This window comes from Ctenopharyngodon idella, chromosome 14, assembly GCF_019924925.1.
Source record: "Ctenopharyngodon idella isolate HZGC_01 chromosome 14, HZGC01, whole genome shotgun sequence".
NCBI classification, from domain to species: domain Eukaryota; kingdom Metazoa; phylum Chordata; class Actinopteri; order Cypriniformes; family Xenocyprididae; genus Ctenopharyngodon; species Ctenopharyngodon idella.
In genome coordinates this window covers 15,430,376-15,445,924 of record NC_067233.1, presented here as the reverse complement: position 1 = coordinate 15,445,924, position 15,549 = coordinate 15,430,376, and the positions used below count along the sequence as shown (strand labels likewise).

The 15,549-nt window shown below is 36.1% G+C and overlaps 1 protein-coding gene across 13 annotated transcripts in view; it reads left to right on the top strand.

Moving 5' to 3' along the window:
- Positions 1-1,504: 1,504 nt before the first annotated feature.
- prom1a (prominin 1a) overlaps positions 1,505-15,549 on the top strand; it is a 78,571-nt gene continuing 64,526 nt past the window's right edge. For 2 of the 13 annotated variants that reach the window (XM_051860342.1, XM_051860333.1), the window contains exon 1: positions 1,506-2,056. In XM_051860342.1, coding sequence (XP_051716302.1) covers positions 1,825-2,056 — 232 coding nt within the window. In that variant the 5' untranslated portion in view covers positions 1,506-1,824. Of the gene's footprint in view, positions 2,057-15,549 lie in introns of all 13 variants that reach the window. The other 11 variants (XM_051860335.1, XM_051860345.1, XM_051860334.1 and 8 more) reach the window with 10 other exon arrangements.

The following is a 15,549-nucleotide window of genomic DNA, read 5'->3' as shown; positions in this document are numbered from 1 at the left end:
TTCCTATCATTTTAAATGATCAGAATACATCTATGACATAGGGTTCTAAAAATATGGCTTCTTATAAAAAAAAGAGTTTCTGTGGCTCAATTTACCCCAGTTTAGGGGTAAGTTGATCCGAGTCAGTGGGTAAGTTGAAACATCTGGGTGTAAACTGACCATAACTGAATCTGAATCAAACCCATGTGAAACTAAAGAAAATTTACCTCTTTTAAAAACTAATTTAATAATCAAATTTCCTTTTACAAATAATCATTTCTTTTTTTTTTTTAAAGCTAACTTAAACAACATAAAACAAACCAAATTAAGTTGAAATTTCAATATCTTTAATTGTTTGCATTTCTGAAACAATATTTTGAACACCAAAGTTGTAACCTTCCCAAAAACAGAAACAGAGAGTTTGTTGAGTAAAATTAAATAAAAACTAAATTAGAATGAATTAATACATTTCACTACCAAGATACAGGGGGTGGGTCAACTTACCCACTAGCTCATCTTACCCCACTCTCCCTTATGCGGTAGGACTATGTTTGTGTGACAGGAAACGATGTTACAGGACCAACAATCGATGCTGATCCAGGATGACATACTCAGCCTCATAAAGAAGGATATTTGTTCACTCAGTAATGATGTTTCACCTATTCCATCCACAAGTGAATCTTTTTATTTTATAAAAGTAAAAAAAAAAAAAAAAAAAAAAAACACATAACCACAGTTTAGACCAAGATACATGTATCAGAGAACTATAGGAGCAGTGCCATTTTTCACTTTACACCTTCATTTTGGTGCAAGTTTCCAAGGCAAGGGAAATTTTACTATAAAATAGGCTAGGCCTACTGCATAAAATATAACATCTATAGATATTTTAAGTTCATTTTGATATTTAACCATTTGTTTTTTTGTTTTGAGTGAGACGAACCATCCTACCACAAAACGCAATTTATTAAATCCTTTGCTAATATTTGATGCTTGTGCCGGTGTTTTCTAACAAACAAAAAAAATTGCTTAGAGGATGATGTCATTACTTTTTTTAGGGATTTTTACAAAAGACGGGAAAGTAGTGACTTATTTAAATAAGCCTATAAGATGCTGCCTTCACATGCTCTCGGGATTTTCGTAAATAGCCTACGAGTTTCCTAGGTAAAAATTGTACATGAACGCCCTCCCATTTCGAAACTTGAATGCAATGAGCTCGTAATCACGACTTCAGAAGCGGGAATTATCAAATTTCCGATAGCACGTGAAGGCAGCATAAATGTATAAAAATTCCCTCGAATCATTCCACTACTTTGGTTTGATGTCATGAAACTGAAATCAAATCAACTGTTACATAGTGTCGTATTTTGAACTATATGGACAAAAGGTGTTTAAAAAGTCAGTCACATTTTCACCAGTCTTTCATCAGTGTTTGAAAGTGGTAAATATAATTGAAAACAGCCTAAATTAAATAATCTAGTCACTCATCTGCCCTGTTTGTAACACCCGGCAGGCGGAGCAACGAGCGCGAGCCCATGAGATGAGACCGTTAACCCACGGATAGTGGATGCGCGCGCAGAGAATCTGTAGTCACTTACACCTCACTGGCTCACGCTCACCAGCCGTGTTATTATAGCGGGGCATCTGACTGACTAGCCGACAGAGAGGCGCGAGGTGAACCTGCAGGAGCTGCTCGCCACGGGGGACCATGGTCATCATGAATCGCTCGCCGGATAGCAGGACTTGAGACCTGCGGTTTATCTGCAATCACCGAGATTGTCCCTCATAGTAAACCTAGAATTTCCTCCACTTCCATCATCTGGAATTGCTTTAACACTAGAACTAATCATGCTGTGGAAAACGGGACTGATAATTCTGTGCTGGGGCTTGACGTCCGGGGAACTCCAGGACGGGCAGCCCAGCACTCCTGCTGCTCCAGCGCGGAGAACTTTGGATTTCGGCTTCGTCCCCTCCGGAGTTTACGATACCGTCGCCTATTACGAGCCTGGGGCCATTGGGATTTTATTTAACATGATGCACGCTTTCCTCTTTGTGGTTCAGCCTAACCCGTTTCCTGAAGGTGAGCTCAATCCTGTGATTTTCTTGAACTTCTGGAAACCATAAGGAACATTAATTTGATGTTTCCCTCCCTTAATTATTAATTTGAATCAGGTTATTAATATAGGCTACCCTTGCTGTTTCTTCAACAGCATCTACCATAGGTAAGTTAGATGTTTCAGGTGTGATAGCTCCATGGTGAATAAGATGGTGTGAGGGGTTCAATGTGGCTGGTCTGGCATATTCTCCACCCCCCACTGTGCTCGTCATTACATTGAGATTAAGATTGTGACCCTGTGAGTCACTGTCCTAATGAGCTAAAAGGCTAATCTGGAATGCCATATGTTGCTGGGCTTTTATTTTTTCCAGCATGACACAGGTGGATATAACCCGGTTCCTGGAGGGACCCCAAAACATACACACCTATATCAGATCTTGGAGAACTTTACTAAAGAGCTTATTAGTTGCATCAGGTGCTTGATAAGGTAGACATCCAAAATGTGTACTATTGGTCGTCCTCCAGAATCAGGATTGGAAAAGGTGCTTGGTGGCTTCTATTGTTGATTATACTAGCCCAGAGGTTATCAACCCTGCTCCTGGGGACCCACTATCCTGCAAACTTTATTTCCAACCTGCTTTAATACACCTGCCCATGTTTGATTAGGGTTGGAACTAATATAGTGTGTCCCCAGGAGTAGGGTTGAAGACCTCTGGGCTAGTATAATCAACAATAGAAGCCACCAAGCACTTACACTTTTAAAAATAAAAGTGCCAAAGCGGAAGTTTCGCAGTGATGCCATAGAAGAACTATAGAAGATGCTTTTTTTTCTTAGTATTAAGAACGTTTAATTGGAAAAATCATTTTCCACTATAAAGAACATTTTATCCAACGGAAAGATTCCATGAATGTTAAAAGGGTTAGTTCTCCCAAAAATGAAATTTCTGTCATTATTTACTCACCCTTATGTCGTCCCAAACCCGTAAGACCTTCGTTCATCTTCGGAACACAAATTAAGATATTTTTGATGAAATCTGAGCGTTTCTGAACCACACATAGGCATCAATGTCATTGCACCTTTTGAGGTTCAGAAAACTAGTAAAGAAGACATCATTAAAATTGTCCATGTGACTACAGTGATTCAACCTTAATGTTATGAAGCGACGAGAATTCTTTTTGTGCACAAAAACAAAACAAAAATAGCGACTTTATTCAACAATTGTGACTTTATTCAACAATTGTTGACGCTGCACTGTGTACAACGTCAACCGTGTAGGAGACTGACAGGGAAGAGAAGAAATTGTTGAATTAGGTCGCACAAAAAGGATTCTCGTCGCTTCATAACATTACGGTTGAACCACTGTCGTCTATTTTAACGATGTTTTTATTACCTTTCTGGGCCTCAAAAATGTTCAATGATGTTGCTGCCTATGTGTGGTTCAGAAACCCTTGGATATCTTAATTTGTGTTCCGAAGATGAACGAAGGTCTTACGGGTTTGGAACGACATGAGGGTGAGTAATTAATGACAGAAATGTCATTTTTGGGTGAACTAACCCTTTAATAGTTCATCATAAAACCATAGATGCCAATAAAGAACCTTTATTTTTATAAGAGTGTATAGATCTTGCATAATATTGCAAGGATTATACTTGTCATATTATGCATTCTGCTCTGTAATTCACTCAGTTGTACTCTTATATTTCCAAGGTTATAAATTCTTCTTTTTCTGCATCTTGTTCATTTCTCATCTGGTAGTGATGACCCTCTAGCAGTGAGTCTAAATCATCCGTGCATCTGTCTTCTGAACCCATTGTAGCACTGACGGCGTTTTGTTTTCATTTCTCCCTTTTCCTCCTTCATTCTCAAATAAAAATAGCCACAGCTGTAGCCTTTAGGCAAATTAATTAGAATGATAAAAGCTCTCTGACAGGCCTCCAGTATATGATAATTCAGCCCACTGCGTTTGATTTGCAGGAAAGAGAAAGCCGTACAGCTGCGACAGTCTCGTCATAACTCCGATTCTGCTTGATTTGTTCTCATATGTTTGTGCCAGTCTTGGAAGTCATTTCTTAGCGTGGATTTTCAGGGTGTTTGCCATGAACTGATTTAAGAAGCCTGGTCACGTCACACCTAGACAGACATGCTCAAATCCTTTGATCCTTAAATCTGAATGGACTTTGACAAGTGAAAGTAAGGACACTGGTGTGTGATGGTAACCTCCTGTCTCCTTCAAAAGAAACAGTCTCTTTAGACCTAACTACTTGTAAGATCAAAGTGCGCTGGGGGACGATGGGTTGGTAATGGCCTATTAATTGCTCAGTTTGAAGGTCTTGAGTTTCGCAGCGTTATATTGCCAGGAAATATATTAGGGAGCACTTAGGATCTCTTTGTTCTCTGACATTGACCTGGCTGTACTGACTGCCACCTTTGGTCTCTCTCTCTGTTCCCTGAGCCTTGGGCTGTATCTCATTTTGCTCCTCAAAGCAAATTTTTGTCTTTTAAAATGAAGTGTCCAAATTCAACAGCACTAGTGTAGCGTCACCAAACAAATGTTAAAGCAATGATGGTTTCTATACAGGTTTTTTGAGCATTTCCCTCATCTGCCACTGGTCGTGTAAGTTTGGAGTCCGTAAGATTCCATTTTCCTTTTTTTTTTTTTTTTTTTTGAAAGAAATATTTTTATACAGCAAGGATCAAGAGTGACAGTAAAGATATTTATAATGTTACAAAAATCCATTTCAATTAAATGTTCTTTTATTCATCAAAGAATCCTTAAGTGTATTGCGGTTTCCACAAAAATATTCAGCTGCACAACTGCTTTTAACATTGATAATAATTAAAAAATGTTTATTGAACAGCAAATCAGCATATTAGAATGATTTCCGAAGGATCATGTGACACTGAAGTCTGGAGTAATGATGCTGGAAATTCAGCTTTTCCATCACAGGAATAAATTACATTTTAAGATATATTAAAATAGAAAACCGTTATTTTAGATTTTAATAATATTTCACAGTATTTTTAAACAAATAAATTAAAAAATCTTATCCAGGCCCAAACTTTTGAAAGGTGTAGAGGTAGTAGTCAGTTATGAATTCTATTAGTGGGCTATTGTAATGTGGACACCCTTAAACTCCGTCTCAGATTATATGTCAGAGACCAAATCTAGCAATCCAAGTGATAAACTGACTCAGTCCATCTGAAGTAGACATATGCAATGGAGGCAGTTACCAGGGCAACATAGCTGTATTCTAGTGAGTGTGTTTGAGTTTCTCCCTTTGGCCTACATATGTCTGAATGCTGTAGTGTTAAACAAGGTGCGAATAGCCAGTGCTTTCTGAGAGAAGTGCAATGCTTTAGATTCGATCTTAACAGATCATTGTTAACAGATCATCTTAACAGTCCCCCTGAAATCAAAATTTAAGTTTTTTAGCTTTTAGTATGAATATGTTAGCCTTAATGTTATGAATAAGCTGGTGTGTTCCAAAACAATAACAAAATTAGCATTTAGGAGATATAAGCATTCAAAACTTACAGTCTCTCACTTCTGCTAAAATGGATCACGGATTTTCATGACATCACATCACACTTCATCTTCTCATCAAATATTCTGTCAAATCAAATGCTCTCTAGAATCTGAAGTCCCACCCCTCCTACACTATAAACAGACGCTGAAGCTGCGGCTGAAATCTGCCATTTGTTCATCAATTTACTAGTTTCTACATGGTGAATGGCACATAGTGCACCATATAGAGAATAGGGAACGATTCAGACAGTGTAAATATACTTTCCATTGACGCGAATGAAGTCCTTTTTCGCATTAGTATCACGTGAACCGCCGCAGCGCAAGTACAGCATGCTCTGGCCCAGGGACACGAGAGCACAGAGCAGATCATATCCGCGAGTCGGCTCAGACCACGAAATCGGACCCATTTAAATTCTGCACAGAATGCTGTATTTTAAAGTGATATAGAGGAGATTAGGAGGATAAACGGTTAGATATTAAAAGGAAACAAAGGTTTTACTGAGTTGAACGGCTCTGGCCGAGCTGTGATATAAACAAAACGCTATTGGCTATTTTAAAAAGGGGCGGGCTGTTCGATATATCACCCTGTCTTCCTGTTTCAGTTGAAATTGCGTCAACACATTGAATAATGCTGCGCGTTCCAAGACACTTCAGGGGGCCTTTAAGCACAGGACAACCAAAATTATATTAACAGTTTTTCATGCCAGGAAGTAGGCAAAAGGGCTTGTACTAGGGTTAATATCATTAAATAAAACTGAAACCATAAAAAAAAAATTAATTTCAGCTAGTTGCCAAGGCAACATTTCTTGTTTTAGTTTAGTTTAAGTTGAAGTATTAAAATGACTAAAACTAAAACTTAATTAAAAAAAACAACAACATAAGCTTAGGGTGTTTACACGTCAACAATGTACAACGGAAAAGTTATACAATTGCTTTTTTCGCGTACAGAGGACAACATTGTCAAAATGATCCCTGTTCACATGGATCTGCAAAAACAATTAAAAATGCTGTATTATGCTGCCAGACCAGTAGTTGGCAATGTCACTTTATAAAGAAACACTCCGTGCCTACAGTCTGGACACGTAATACGCATGCACATGACACCACCGTTTTCACAAATTCACATTTTTGTAGCTTACACAGAGTCAATAACGGTATTGTTTTCAAAAACTTGCACTTTGAGACCTGTTTTCAAAAGCTTGAGTTTTCAGGCCCCCAAAACGGCACTTTCATGTGAATGAACAGCCAAAACGCATAAAAAGTTTTCTGTTTTTAGTTTAAAACGGTGTCAACTTAACGGCCCCTAAATGACAAAACAGATAAACAGAATTTCTAAAACATAAACAAAATTTAAATGAAAACAGAAAATATAAAAATAAAATCTAATTCGAATTCAAAATATTAACAAAACAATAATAGTATATCATTGATACTAAAATAGCATTGGTTTGTACAGAGATTATGTTGTGTTATATCGTTTAACAGTGTAAGTGCAATTTCATACATGCAGATTTTTAAAAAGATCAAAAAATATCAGTTTAATGTCAATGTCTGCCACATTGAAGGTTCAGATCCAGCAGAGTTGCTGAAGGATGAAGCACAAGCGTTGATCGCAGATGGCCGCCAGCTTGCTGTGCTCCCCCTTGCTCCTCTGCATCTTTAGAGGCAGCTACGCCACACACTGAGGCTGAGGGGAAATTAAATTGAACTTTTTTCTCTCTATTTTTCCCCTTTCCCTCTTTCCATATCCCAGTTATCTCTCTTTGCTTGACCTCCATTCTTTCTCCTCCTTGCCTCCACCCAGCAAGCCCTCCCATACATATTAATGTTCAAAACTCCTCAAAGGAGTCATATTTAAAGGCTGTTGCTGTTATTTTTAGAGGTGGCATAAAAAAACCAATAGACAGTCATTACTTATATAATACATTCAATTCTGATGCTAGTGACTTGGACATAAGTCCAAATGAATGGAATGTTTAATTCAAAATAGAATAGAATAGAGAAACCTTAGAAATCTTCAAAATAAGTTGTTGTTGTTATAAATCATTACATCCTTACATTAAAATTATAGTGACTGTGTGTCAAACTATGATTGTTATTTTATGAGCAGCTGTGTAAACGCTCCACATATTTAAATATAGTGAGCATTACTGATGTTTGAGGAGGAAGTTAGAGATGTTGGGAGCGTGTGATTTGTCTTACTGTAGTGCTCACGTGTTCTCATGACTCCAGCATGACTGTGATGCTCCAGGGACTGGCACATGTCACTAGATTTCCTGGGGCCTCTTCAACCCAACATGAGGCCCATGAGCTCCAGTAAACCCAGTGCCCAACTGTCATCATTATCTAAATGAGCTGGCATCCTAATAATATTGTAAAAAATATTCTTAATAAAACATCTTAATTTTGGTTTCCAGTAACATGCATGATAATTTTGTGTTGAGTATTGGCTGTCTCCTGAAGTGTTGTGGGTTTATCAGTTGCATATTGGTTATCACTTGATATTAGTGGTTTTATTAATATTTAATTTATTAATACTATTAAATGCATTCCTTTAGCTCAAGCAGTAGAGCATGGTGCCAGCAACACTATAGGTCAAGGGTTCAATTCCCAGGGAACGCTTGAACGGATAAAGTGTAGGGTACAACAGGACTAAAGGCACTACTTTTCACTGCTAAGGCACTGCTTTTCACTACTCTCAAAGTGTATGATTGCAGGAAACATATATGTTTGTATTGAACATTGATGGAGCAATAGATTTTGTTTGAAAATAAATCATAAAAGTAGTTAATTTTGTTTAAAAATCTTGTAAATGTATGAGGTGGTGAGGGTGGCCTTTTACCCCACACATGGGGTAAAAGGCACACCGTATTCATACATTTGTATGAAGCTAAAATAGTTAAATATTTGCTAAGCTAAAATATTAGCTAAAATAATATGTTTTTAAAAATGTCTAAAAATGTTTTTGGTCAATAAATATACTGTCATTAAAATAGGCCTATGTTAATATAAAAGTATATTTTAAAAATACAGAAACAAAATTACTTTAAAAAGTAAAGATTCTGAATGCATTGAAGAAGATCCCATAATATTTAATAGATTTACAGTAGTAACAATAAATAATATTTTATTATGATATGATTAATATAATATTTTTAAATATGATTGTTTCATTATAAATATGGGTATTATCTCTAAGATGGATACCTAATTTGATATATGATATTTGCCATCTGAATCTAACCATGTCATATCAACAAATGGAAAAGTCAGCCAGCTATTCATTATCATGTTAATTATTGTGCCTTTTGCCCCAACAGCAGGGGCGCTTTTTACCCCAAATACCATACTTTTGCATATTCTTCCATTATTGAAAACCTGTTGCTTAATTTACCTTGAACAAAACTGAAAATCAAACATTAATTTGATGCTACATAAATCAATAACATTTTAAAAAACATCAAATATTAGATCAAACTACCTCCGAATCAACTTTGCGCTGCTGCCCGCGATTCAGTGAAAGATGAGACAAATGTGCATGTGCATTTTGAAAAGCAGATATTTAGGAAAGTGCTGCGGCATGTTTTTGTGCCATCTAGTGGTTTAGAGGAAAATAAAATCAAAGGCGCCTTTTGCCCCGTGGTGCCTTTTGCCCCGTGGCGCCTTTAGCCCCATTGTACCCTATACCTTGAATAAGTCGCTTTTTGGATAAAAAAAAGCAACTTATTCAAGGTATACACTTATAGGATATAGTTAGTTTGCTTACGAAAATGAAAGTTGTGAATTTAAAGTTTTTTTAAAAAAATATTGATTTTTAGGAATTTTAATAGAAATTAGGTATATCAAGTGTCAAATAAAATGTACATTTGCTTTGATGAAGTTAATGTTATTAGTAATTGTGTAATAAAAATTATGGCTATCTATTTAACACATTAATTTGGCACAATCCATTTTTAGCAGTGTCACACGAGGAAGTGTGCTGTTTTTTCCCGAATGTCTGATTGCAAATGTGATGTTGATTTTATGTTGTGCTTCTCCAAGTAACACACACTGGTGTTTCATTATTGAACGAATGGTTTTTAACGAATCGAGTGAGCCCTTGATTCAGTGACCCATTCATAAAGACAGTCACTTGCTCAAGGATGTCCGACCTTGAGGGACTGAACAGAAGAAATTAGTTCTTCACAATTAAACGAATTTCTAATCGTGATTATGATTACGGATGCCACGATTTTGTAATCGTTCAAAGGCGCGATTACAAGGAAAAATATCCACTTACATTATTCTGTGTGTTTAAGAGGTGTGTTATGAGCATGTTACGTTGTGAGAGGCGAATCATGACTACTTCAGAATGTAAAAGGTCTAACCTAGCACAAAAGGAGCTACCAGTGATGTAGGTTTACACTGATATGTCGGACGCATGTGAAACACCAACACCCACCATTTTTAAAAAGCCGTGTACACAGCCTATATATTTACTTCATGAAATAACCTCTCCTCAATGCAGAACACGAGACTCAGGGGGCGAGGTTGGATCCAGATCCAACTCCTCCCACTTTACATATCCCTAAACCTACCCATCTCCACCCCCTGGATCTAGATCCAACTCCTCCCACTTTACATATCCCTAAACCTACCCATCTCCACCCCTTGAATCTGGATCCAACTCCTCCCACTTTACATATCCCTAAACCTAGGGGCTACTGGAGAATCCAGCACGACTTTGAGCAGACCAAGCAAAATATGATTATGTATTTCTGCTAAGCTAGCGACATTGGGCATCAACCAACCACACGACAAAAGCTAATACTTTTTCATATACTGTCTACTTTCTTTGTATAACAGTTCTATCTAATAATGTATTAGACAGGACTGTTAAACAGATCGTAAACTAATGAAGATGGCGAATGTGAGCGCTGTGTGCTCAGGATCTGTCTGACTCTGAACTGTTCTCAGCACCGTCAAAATAAAAGTAACAACAACAAGCACAGTTTACGTCACTTCACGTCACTAAGTTCCAAGAACAACCTGATGCAAAAGCCCCTATTATTATACCATGCGTATGTTGACTTTTTATTATTATTTAAATAAGAAACCAAACCAATGTATAATTGACATTTGAGGTTTAATGCTATAGGAAAACAATAGCCTAAAAGATTTCAGGAAGAGTGTTTTCAGCTTGTTTTTTATTTTTATACAAAAATATGGCATGCAGTTGCTTCAAACAATGGTATAAAGCTATTCAATACATCATTCAATGTAAATTGTAATAATCGTAATTACTAATCGCAATTACAATTTCAAGGGAATAATCGACAATTGTGATTTTTGTCATAATCGTGCAGCCCTAGAAGAAATTAACCAGAGAAGATTTCCACGTCAAAGAAGGCGGAGCCTCAGAGCGCACCTACCTTTACGTAATTGTCATGGACCAATGGTAGCAGCCAGAGCAAACTTTTCTGGAAAGTTCACTTAGGCAAGCTGTTTCGAATTCCCAAAACAAACTTCTTTTTGGCCTGATTTTGTTCGATATGACATCACACCAGTTTGTTCTTCAATTTCGCTTGAAGTATACCGGGGCCTTAAGACAGCGAATTGCCGCCACCTTCTGGCAGTTTTAGTTTCATAATGTGTCATTTCATTTTTCATTCATATTTATGTCACCTCTGAGCTGCATTAAACAGTCTGTGTAAATATACCCAAATGCCAGTTCAGATGCAGCTTCTGAAAGTTGTGTAATAAGTTCAATGTTGAATTAAAATATTTATTTCTAAAACTACTTTTTGTAATGTCTATTCAATGCTTTTCTCATCTAACACAATAATGACTTTAAAAGATAAGAGGGTAATTTCTTATTTGCAATTAATTAATCGGCACACCATGTAATTAATTTGATTAAAAATTTAAATTGCTTCACAGCCCTAATAAAAAAAAGTTTTTCATTGTCATCACCCAAACAGTAACCAGTTTTAATCAGACATCTTTTGTTGATCCTGGAACAACATTCTGTCCAAAAACAGTCCTAAACCTATCTAACCTAACTTATCCCTAAAATCAGAGGGAAATTACAGGTGAATATCAATGGTGTAGAATCCCTTAACCCTTGTTGTAAGCCTAAACTTGACATTAACTGTAAACCTATCCCTCTAATCTGATTAGTTGATTGAAATGTTGTTCCAGGATGAACAAGGATGTTGATCCAGGAACATGTTCTACTTAGCTCTTAAAGTGACGGCAATAATAAACCTGCTGCCATCGGTGTCATTAATTATCAAACAATAAAACACAGCTTTAATAAAGATTAATTACATTTAATTTATACAGTGAACAATATGCAGTTATTTTACATTTAATTATTACATTTCTGTACCTGAAGGTCAAGTATCTTGCTTTATTTGTAACTTCTATTGTATTTATTTATGCTTGTAATTTGTATTTTTTTTCTTATTTTATTACTGACTGTTCACTTTTTAGTTTTTAGTTAGGCTAGTAGTTGTTGCTGTGATATCATACTTAAAGTGTTCAAGTAGCCTAATAAATTGAAAGCAAAGTTATATTTGTCTCCCCTAAATTATCCAATGTGACTCAAAAATCATAATATGATCCGAAACTTTGTTTTGTGATCCGTTGCACCACTAATAAATGTAGTTTAAAGTGTTCCTATTTTAAATCCGTTTCGACAAACTTGTATAGAATTTTAATCCTGTTATTTATCAGTTAACAGCCATAACATGAAAATAATTATCAGCATATTGGTATCAGCCAAAATTACATCAGTACATCGCCAATTTATCATTTTCATATAAGCAGGCACCAGAAATGTATTTTTTTTTTTAAATGTGAATAGATGAGGATGACTTATTTTTTTCCAGTCACATCTTTAATTATGCTTGTTAGTAGGAAAAATAGTTAAATATTAATAAATATTAAATATTTTTAAAAACAGATTAGAAAATATATTTTACTAATGCTTCCAGCTACCAACTTATCATTTTACCATGTTTAAGTACATTCCACAGACTCTGGCAGATTTTCCCTCAAAATCAGTGCAGAAAATGCAGAATAAGTATGTAGATTCCGCCTGGACGTGCTTACAGCTTAAACACTACGGTCCTGGCTTAGACATTATAAGCATGTCACCACAAAAGGGTTATATGCAGCATGTAGTCCCTTATCTGAGAGCTGGGCACTGCTGCTGATACACTCCTGTCTGGATGTGCTTAAGCACTGCAGGGCTTGTAGCTGCCCTAAATCTTGCCCTCCTGCGCTGTAGTAGATAGACAGCAACACACACACCTGCACACACTCAGTCTTCTTTGGTGTGCTTTACCTGAGGTTCTGGTTGGCAGCCAGTTCACAAGAACACTTTAAGAGGATTCAAGCTGTTTGTGGCTCTTGAACCACATTGAGAGTGTGGCTAGACATCTGTGGTGTGGGAATCTCAAACACTGATTGCATAATGATGACCAGGACTAAGTGGTCATTTGTTAGCTTCTCGACAGATAAATTATGGCTGTCCTAAAGTGACATTACATACAGTACATCTAGCAACCATACTGAACTATATATAGACTATTATAATGGGGAAAATACATTTTATTTTTGTCTAAATTTGGCCTTGCGTTATAACTTATATGTATATTTATTTAATTATTTATTTATTTATCATGCATTTATATTTATTTATTATAAAGATATTAGTGCTTTTTAAGCAAAACATTTTAAATTTTAAATGAGGAAATGTAATTTTAGGTCTGTTCATTAGAGGGTGCAGCTCAAACAAACAAATGTGATGTTTAAAGGATTAGTTCACTTTCAAATAAAAATTTCCTGATAATTTACTCACCCCCATGTCATCCAAGATGTCCATGTCCTTCTTTCTTCAGTCGAAAAGAAATTAAGGTTTTTGATGAAAACAGTTATTATCAGTTGGCCCCAAGCGGTTGAAAGTCAAAATTTTTAGTGCAGCTTCAAAGGGCTTTAAACGATCCCAGACGAGGAATAAGGGTCTTATCTAGCGAAACGATCGGTCATTTTCTAAAAAAAAAATAAAAATGTATATGCTTTATAACGTTTTGGTGGCCTGCAAAGGCAGTTTTTTAAAACGGGTTTCAAAGTGGAAGTTTTTGAAAATGATACTGTTATTATCTCCATTTAAACTGCAAAAATGCAAATCTGTGAAAACGGTGACGTCATGCACATGCGTATTACGTGTTTAGTCTATCCACCTTATTTTTTAATGTGGAAATTCATATACACCTAGGATGGCTTGGGGTCATTTTCGATTGAAAGTGAACTAATCCTTTAATCTCAACATGGGGACAGGAGAGCTGTCAGTCAATAAATGGGAAAACAAAGTAACTTGCGTTACTTATTTGAAAAAGTAGCTTCGATAATTTGTTGTAAATTTAAAAGTAATGAATTGTTTTACGAGTTCATTGAAAAAAGTAATCTGATTATGTAATTTAGGTTACTTGTAATGAGTTACACCCTGAAAAAGGGTTCATAAAAGTGAAGTTAATTAAGCATTTGTTTACAGACACCATTTGGTTTGATATTCTGTTATCTGTGCAATTAAATTCATACAGTAAGTGTGTCTTAGTGTCCAAATTGTGCAACCTCTGCATCTGTGTAGTCTATTAGTGGTGTTTGTGTGTTGGTGGTAAGCCTCTCTGGAGCGCCTCAGATTTAGACTGTCATAAGTAAACTGCTCCTGTTGCTAATGTGACGGTCGCATTTACATTTAAACTCCAGTGAGCTTTTGCCTCATGTTAGCATGGCATTATGGGATGTCAGACAGTGAACCCATCAGGTGTTCTGTTCTGCAGTGTTTTTGAGAGGAAAGTGGAATTGCTGTAGCCTCAGAATGAAATACTTATTTTTAGAAGAGCTGCACACAGTTACTTTCTCTCACCAGCATGTTGTGTGGGTTGGATTTCTCTCTCTAGAGAAGGAAACAAAGGCTTAAACTGAGAGAGAGTGTAATGAAAGACTGGCAGCGATCCTGAGCCATACGGCCCTCGATTATACAACCACATTTAGCCAAGGCAAAGGGGCTATTTATGCTTCCAGAGATACAAATGTCTTTGAAAAGACACTGACCATTCAAAAACACTTTTGTATCATCCAAAAGGTTTGTTCAAAACTCAGATATCTTGAACTTCATGAATAGGGTTGGTCAAATTTTCATATCATGATAATTGCCAATAGTTTCATCAGTAAATTACAAAACATGTTTAAAAGATACACAAACTTCAGTGTTGTTCTCTTAACAAGTATAATTTTTGACAAGTTTTGATACTGTCAATGCCTGGTAACCAACCCTATGTATGGGTTAAAAATGAAATAATTAAAAAAAAAAAACCTGTTAGAAATCAGAGTTAGGCAGTACTGTCTATCTCTTATTTGACCCCTCAAAATAAATGATTGTCATTTTAGGTTGATGTTCCTTTGAGAGTTCTTTGTAAACACCCTCTTTGCATTTGAAATGAGAAATAGTGATTTTTGCTACAAGCTGTGGGTTTGGGTCAAATATAGTTATGCTCCATCTTTAAATAACAGTCTCTTTTTAAAATGACAGATTTGTAAACCATTCTGCGCTGTAATGTGCCATTCAAACTGTTAAGGACAGATTGAAACAGTCAGGGACCTTGTTAAAAATACAGTTCAGCCGCTCTTTCCTAATGTTTGGATTTTCAGAAGCATATGTAGAACAGTAGGTACTATTTGTAGAAAGTTTGTATTTTCATACATTTCATATTTCATTTCACATTTTACATGTTTTACTCTTATTGTTGTTCTTTTTTTTTTAGATTAGTTTAGAAATTTAGGAATATCTAATATCAAATATCTATATTTGAATAGTTCAGATGCAAAAACAATCTGGCATGTTTTCTTTTATTCATTGGTATTTAACAAATTTGAATGTCTTTTGCTGCAAAACCAGCCATGTCCATGTGTGCTTTTTTTTGCAAAAACCTCTAAGTCCA